Source organism: Armigeres subalbatus, chromosome 1 (assembly GCF_024139115.2).
Source record: "Armigeres subalbatus isolate Guangzhou_Male chromosome 1, GZ_Asu_2, whole genome shotgun sequence".
Lineage (NCBI taxonomy): Eukaryota > Metazoa > Arthropoda > Insecta > Diptera > Culicidae > Armigeres > Armigeres subalbatus.
Window position 1 is genome coordinate 157,414,266 of NC_085139.1, and position 7,949 is coordinate 157,422,214.

Here is a 7,949-nt window from a genome sequence, read left to right on the forward strand (position 1 = left end):
TGAAAAAGTTCCGGATGGTTGGCGCGATCGAGCATATCGGAATTCAGTGAGATCCAGGATCGTGTACTGGAACTGGTGCAATGGCGCAGATTGTGATGTTGGTGCGAAGCCCAAAGCTGCACATCAGTAATTGTTAGTGCCCGTGGCACTCGGACGCCATTTTGTAAAATCGTTTGGCGAAAGCGTGTGAGCACGTTTCGCAGAAAACAAAAGAAGCAGTGAGAAGATCATCGTCGTGCGGGTAAATTCGGTTTTTTCCTTTCGGTTAAAAGTTGTGCGAATGTCCGACTCGCGAACACCTCGTGGCGTCGTGCGGGAGTTTACACCTCGAAACATAGTGGATGCCCTGGTGGGTGAAAACACTGCAGATAAAAGAAACATAGTGCCATTGCCGTCTATTGCCGAGCAAAAAACGGCGAAGAAAAAGAAAGAAGAACAGTGTAAAATGGAGAAAAGCCTGGAAGTTCTGTATGACCGGTGTGATATGTTGCTGGAAAAGTTACTTCGGATTCAAGAATCGATAACAGAAGAAAACGTGAGCACACATTTACTGCATCTAAACTTGGAGACGTTGCGGAGATCTGCTGATGAATACGAAAAAAACCATGTAGATCTGTCTGCATTGCTTTCAAAGGAAGACCGAATTGAACTACGGAAACAGTATGCTTCATTCGAGAAGCTGCACAATCAATTATACGTTTGTTTGCAAATGCAGATCGAAAGAAGCGTGTCATCAACAGCAATGAATCAGGTAGCTATACAACAGCCGCCGGTGTATGTGCATACTCAAGCACCGCAGTTACATGCACCATTCCCGACGTTTGACGGGAATCCCGAGAATTGGTATAGTTTTAAAAGCCTTTTCTCCAGTATCATGGCAAAATACTCTAATGAAACACCCGCGATGAAAATCCTTCATCTTCGGAATTCTTTGGTAGGCGAAGCAAAAGATAAGATTGACCAGGACATCGTTAATAGCAACGACTACAGTTTGGCATGGAAAATCTTGACAGATGCGTACGAAGATCGTCGATTGATCATGGATACACACATCGATGCAGTTCTCGACATTCCAAAGGTTAGCAAGGACAGTCGGGGTAAGTCCATTTTGAAGATGGTTGAAATCGCCGTGAAAACACCGATGCTTTGAAGAATCACGGGTACCCAGTACAAGGGCTATCCGAGCTGATTTTCGTGAATGTACTGTACAAGAAACTAGATAAAGACACACAAGAACAATGGGAATCAAAGTTAGAATCGGAAACATGCCCGAATACACGGATTTCATCGACTTCCTGAGGGAAAAGGACGCATTCTGCAACGAACGTCGCGCTCCCAACAGCAAACGTCATTACATCCTATACTTCCAAGCAAGCAACGTCATATCGTTAGTCAAACCAAATATCCCCCGTTGTCTCCAAATCCTTTATTCAAACCACGAAGGAGAGCTGTCCGTGTTGCAAGGCGGATCATTCCATCTACAGATGCACGAAGTTTCAAGAACTGGGCACAGGTGAGCGGAAGACTATTGTGGCCAAGGCAATGTTGTGCTTCAATTGTTTGAAGTCTAAACACCGGGTAGCTGATTGTCAGTCCGACCAAACATGCAAGATTCGAGGATGCGGTCGCAAACACCACAGCATGCTACATCCAGTTGATACTCAACAGGAATCCATTCAGCAACAAACTATAGTTCCGAAGCCAGCGGATCAGGTAGAGCCAACTGAGGAAGGCGTATCGAAGCCGAAAGCGACCACGTTGTGCGGTAGCGTTGGCGGTGTGAAGCGGCAAGTACTCTTGTCCACAGCAGAAGTGTTGATGGTGGGCCGCGATGGAATCACCATTAAATCTCGAGCGCTATTGGATTCGGGTTCCGATAGCAATATCGTTACGGAGAAGCTAGCAGCTAAATTGAAACTGCAGATGCAGCATGTCGACCTACCTATAAGTGGCCTAAATAACATTCAGACGAGGGTTAAGTACATCGTAAGTACAAGTATCATATCCTGCGTTAATCAGTTTTCCTCGTCAATTCTAGACTTCCTGGTCGTGCCGAAAGTGACATCAAACCTGCCCGTCACAGATGTTGAATATCGATCATGGCCGCTACCTCCCAGCATTAAATTAGCTGACCCAACATTCCACACGCCAGGCGAGATCGATTTAATAATTGGCAATGAAATATTTTTCGATCTAATCAAGCAAGGACGTCTGAGATTGGGAAACGAAACGACACTTACAGAAACGGAGTTGGGCTGGATTGTAGGAGGATCGGTACGGACCAGGAAGTCCAAGTCAAGCGCTCGAGTCTGTCAGATGAGTCATCATGATGACATGCTGAATAAAACCATGAGACAGTTCTGGGAAATCGAGAACGTTGATGCAGATTCAAACATGAGCGTTACTGAAGTACTAGTCGAGGAACACTACATTAAAACGCATTCACGCGAAGAAAATGGAAGATATATTGTTCGACTACCATTCAACGAGTGTAAGAAGGAATTGGGAGATTCGTATGAGATCGCAAACAGGCGTCTGGACAAGCTTCTAATTACATTGGCCAAGGATCCACTGAAACGCGAACAATATTTCCGGTTTATGGCTGAGTATCGTTCATTAGGCCACATGGAAGAAATAAACGAAACTACCAGAGACGGATATTACCTTCCCCACCATGCCGTATTCAAAACAGCGAGCTCCACTACGAAAATTCGTGTCGTGTTTGATGGTTCGGCAAGGACGACTACAGGATTATCATTGAACGACATTGTGTGTGTGGGCCCAACCGTTCAGAGCGACTTGCTATCTATTATCTTGCGATTTTGCTCTCACCCGATTGTACTGACGGCAGACATACCCAAAATGTACCGTCAGGTAATGCTGCATAAAGATGATCGCAAGTATCAAAAAATATTATGGATAGACGACAACGGTATGCGCAAGGTTTATGAGTTGAAGACAGTTACATATGGAGTGGCCAGCTCCCCGCATCATGCCACAAGAACCCTGGTCCAGTTGGCAACCGACGATGGTGGAGCTTTTCCGTTGGCTGAGCAGGTGATTCGTAATGACAGTTATATTGATGACTTTCTCACAGGCGGGGAAAGTGCAGAGGTGGTAGTGAACATCTACAAAGAATTATCGTCACTACTGCAGCGTGGTGGATTTGGAGTTCATAAATTTTGTACAAACGACCCAATCATACGTCAGCTACAGCTTCGAGGATACAGGTATCAACAACACAATAAAAACGCTTGGACTAATTTGGAATCCGCTCGAGTACTACTTCACGTTCTTTGTTCACCCGATCAGCAACGATGCTTCTACCACAAAACGCCAAGTGTTGTCCGATATCGGCCGTCTGTTTGATCCACTCGGCTTTCTTGGACCAATCATCACAAGCGCCAAATTAGTAATGCAGGATATCTGGCGATTGGGTTTGAACTGGGATGAAGAGTTACCGAAAGAAGTTTTGCAAGAATGGATCCAGTTTAGACGTCAGTTACCAATTGTCAACCAGATGCATAAGGAACGATGCGTAGTACCAAGGGATACGGCGCGAGTTGAATTACATGGTTATTCGGACGCTTCTAAGAGAGCGTACGGTGCGGTTGTGTATACTAGATGCATCGCATTGGATGGAACAATTTCCGTGAAACTCATCGCAAGTAAGTCTCGCGTCGCTCCGATAAAACCTATGACGATTCCGCACGCCTTGAACTGTGTGGAGCTAAACTGTTGGCGGAGCTCGTAAAGAAAATAGCAGCAACAATGAAAATCAACTTCGACGAAGTGAATTTATGGTGCGACAGCTCCATCGTTTTGTGCTGGCTCAGGAAGCCGCCATCAGCACTGAACCAATTTGTTTCCAATCGAGTGGCAGCAATTGTTGAGATGACACAAGGATATAAGTGGCATTACGTTCAATCAGCCAACAACCCCGCTGATGTGATTTCGAGAGGTGCTCTTCCAGAGGAACTTTTGTACAATGTACTATGGTGGAAGGGTTCTCCTAATCTTCAGCAAGCAATGCCACGAATGGATGAGCCTGAAATGATAGCAGAAATACCGGAATTAAGATCAAGAACAGTTTTAGCTGCAGTGGGAGGAGATGATTCAATCCCACTGAACCGTGTCAGTGACTATCGTAAACTGTTGAGATCCTGGGCTTACGTCATGAGGTTCATCGCCATTGTGAGATTCAAAAAACGTGAGGTGTCTAATATCAGTGCTACTGAAATGGCCAATGCGGAACGAGTGATATTTTCGGTGGTTCAAGGCCAGGTGTTTGGTGACTTGTTAAAGAAACTACAGGAAGAATCGATGATACGGCATTCTTTATCAAACTTGGCGTTATTCATCGGACAAGATGGTCTAATCCGTGTCGGAGGTCTATTAAAGTATTCTGCGATTCCTTATGATGGAAGGCATCAAGTATTGCTACCAGAGCGGCACCATGTCACCGTGTCGCTGATACGTAAACTGCACGAAGAGCATCATCATGTTGGCCAAGGAGGTTTGCTGGCGATAGTGCGTGAATGTTACTGGCCGCTGCGTGCGAAATCCATCATCAAAAGAATCATTTCTGGTTGCCAAACTTGTGCTAAATATCGACCGAACATCAGTAGCCAGTTCATGGGTAATCTCCCGGAGCATCGTGTCAATCAAGCACCAGTATTCTCTCGAGTTGGTGTGGACTATGCAGGACCATTTTTGTTGAAGCCTGAGGTAAGAAGCACGAAATCTTTCAAAGGATATGTCGTCGTTTTTGTGTGCATGGCAGTCAAAGCGATTCATTTTGAATTGGTTTCGAACTTGACGTCTGAGAATTTCATTGCTGCCCTACATCGATTTGCAAGCAGGCGTGGCATTCCTTCTGATGTATATTCTGACAATGGTACTTCTTTTGTCGGAGCCAACCACGAGCTAAGGGCATTGAAGGACTTGTTTGTAAATGAACAGCATCGCGCCAAGGTCGAAGAATTCTGTTCTATCAAGGGCATCACTTGGAATTTTATACCTACCAGAAGTCCGCACTTTGGAGGGATTTGGGAGGCCGTTGTTAAGTCGTTGAAATACCATATGAAACGAGTCGTTGGAGAAACACGACTGATTACAGAAGACATGAACACCTTTCTATCTCAAACGGAGGCAATTATAAATATTCGGCCTTTGTGTGCGATGTCAAAGGATCCCAACGATATGGCGATTTTAACGCCTTCTCATTTCTTGATCGGTAGATCGGCGGTGGCAATTCCAGAGCCATCGTATGCAACAGAAAGGATTAATCGTTTAAGAAGGTGGCAGCACATACAATTAATGCAACAACACTTCTGGAACAGGTGGTCAAAGGAGTATCTACACCACCTTCAAACACGTCAAAAATGGCATGGCAAGATACGTCACTTCAGCGTTGGAACATTGGTTATGTTGGTCGATGAGAACGTTCCCCCACAGCAGTGGCGTCGAGGAAGAATTGTGGCTCTTCATCCTGGTGACGATGGTGCGGTTCGAGTAGTAACTGTTCGGACTGCAACTGGCGAGTTTAAACGAGCGGTTACAAAAATTGCTGAACTTCCTTGTGTTGAGTCACAAGCCTCAACGGGGGGAGAATGAATTGTTATGTTTGCGATAAATTTGCATTGAAGAACCCCTTGATATTATCTTGAAATAATTAATTTTCTTGCCTATTTTCATGTATTTCCTGTTTGCCAACCACGCTGTAACAAAAAAGCAGAATAAAGTAAGATCTTGTAAAGGACAGACGTGTTCAAGTTTTTTCTCTCGCGAAAACCATTTTTTCGTCGACTCATACTGAGTCGCCATAGCTATCGAAGACAGAGTTGCTTTGTACTACAACAAAATATGCATTATTTTTCTCTAAATATCATTGTTGAACGGTAAAGCCATCATAATTAAGCGGTGTTGAACTTAATCTAGAATTAAAAAAACAACTAAATAAAGATTAAAAAAAAAAATCATGATTAGGAAATCTAATATCGTATTGTACTATAAAAATACAATTAAATCTAATGTAACTTGAACGGTTTTCTTCGGATATTTCAACAATATATTTACGATACACTCTATTGTTTGACAAAAAAAAAAGTATATGAAAAAATCTCAGATTTTGTATAATTACGATACTTAACAACCCGTACATTCTAATGCGAAAACTTCATTCACAATAATTTAAGTGGTTCATAACAAATGTATTTCTATTATTTCATCTACAGTATAAATCTATGGTCAATTTATTGTTTTTGATAGTAATGTTACAATAAATTGAATTGTTTTTCTATAATATTTTTTATTCGGGAGGAAAGCTAAACAAGCTTTTTCAACTGGTGCATACTGCCCTTAAACGGGGTGGTAAACAACAAATCTTTTGAAGGATCATTCCCGCTGGTCGCTTTTGTGTCGTTTGCCATCGCGTCTGATGCGAGTGTTTGATTCCACTTTCTAATTTGTTGCGATTTTTGTGCTAATTCGCACATTCACCATACCGATTTGTTACAACATAACAGGCGAAAATGTCCTTCATTGCGAAATCGTTGATCCGTAACGTAAGTACTGTTTAATCTTTCTTTAATCTATGATATAAACTAAGCCGGTTCGGATTATGTAATGATGATGACTTTCTGTTTTGCAGATTCCACAGCTGGTGAAAGCACCCAAGATCCAGAAAAGTTTTATTCATACCGGTAAGTATCGTATACCAGCGTCATTACTGCTACAAAAAATCTGAATATTTATTTCCGGTAGCGCGATCTCTATGTGTTGCCCAGGTCCAAAAACCGGCACCGGCATTCAGCGGCACGGCCGTTGTCAATAACGATTTCAAAGACATCAAGCTGGATGACTTCAAGGGAAAGTACTTAGTGCTGTTCTTTTATCCATTGGATTTGTAAGTTGAAATTTTTATTTTTTTTGATAATCGGCTTGCCCTAATTGTCCTAATGTCCTTAATAAATAAGCAACAACTATTAAAAAAAAATAGCTGGACAAATGACATTCAACATATACTTGTTATTTGAATTAACTTTTTAAACTCAATTAACTTCGTATTTGACTTATTATCATTTTTTGAAGTAGAACAAGGTTTTCAATCCACCGTTTTTAATTACCATTGCTCTAGTCATTTGGTAACAATTTTCATATTGTAATTTATGCATCCATCCCTTCTAGCACCTTCGTCTGCCCGACCGAGATCATTGCGTTCAGCGATCGGATCCAGGAGTTCCGCGCTCTCAACACCGAAGTGGTGGGCGTTTCGGTTGACTCTCACTTTTCGCATTTAGCCTGGGTCAACACACCTCGCAAGCAGGGCGGTCTGGGAAAGATGGATTACCCTCTGTTGTCTGACTTGACCAAAAAAGTTTCCGCCGACTATGGCGTTCTGCTGGAAGAGGCCGGTATCTCGCTGCGAGGTTTGTTCATTATCGACCCGAAAGGCGTCGTCAGGCAAATTACGATCAATGATCTGCCCGTGGGTCGGTCCGTTGATGAAACGCTGCGACTGATCAAGGCTTTCCAGTTCGTGGAAAAGCATGGTGAGGTATGCCCTGCCAATTGGGATCCGAAGTCTAACGCTGATACGATTAAGCCTGATCCCAAAGGATCTCAGACTTACTTCAACAAGCATGGATAGATTAATTGCTTTTATATTTCGTTTAGAATTCCATTGAAAAGCTCCATTACAATGTTACTAATTAAATAAAAGTATAGTTTCTAGTTATCCGAACAATCCGGTTATTCAATATTTGTTCCTAAAATTGCAGAAAATAATTTTAGAAAGGTATATTTATCTAATGCTATGTTATCCGTTCATGACCTACCCAATCCTACTTAACCACCAACTCCGTAAAACTTATGATGGCGTCGCCAAGTCGGGGGCCTTTTGCTAAGTAAGTTCTGCATCAATATTTCCTTTTCTATCCCTAGTAAAG

At 42.7% G+C, this 7,949-nt stretch overlaps 2 protein-coding genes across 2 annotated transcripts; both read left to right on the forward strand.

Annotated features, from left to right (window-relative positions):
* The first annotated feature begins 1,238 nt into the window (after positions 1-1,238).
* On the forward strand, positions 1,239-5,518 carry LOC134206658 (uncharacterized). The gene is made up of 5 exons (XM_062682386.1): positions 1,239-1,387; positions 1,485-3,230; positions 3,313-3,668; positions 3,932-4,690; positions 5,343-5,518. The coding sequence occupies exons 1-5, from the start codon at positions 1,239-1,241 to the stop codon at positions 5,516-5,518; spliced, it is 3,186 nt and encodes a 1,061-aa protein (XP_062538370.1).
* An 868-nt stretch (positions 5,519-6,386) lies between these two features.
* On the forward strand, positions 6,387-7,722 carry LOC134207818 (peroxiredoxin-2). The gene is made up of 4 exons (XM_062683761.1): positions 6,387-6,566; positions 6,653-6,704; positions 6,766-6,907; positions 7,189-7,722. The coding sequence occupies exons 1-4, from the start codon at positions 6,534-6,536 to the stop codon at positions 7,649-7,651; spliced, it is 690 nt and encodes a 229-aa protein (XP_062539745.1). The 5' UTR covers positions 6,387-6,533; the 3' UTR covers positions 7,652-7,722.
* Positions 7,723-7,949: the final 227 nt, after the last annotated feature.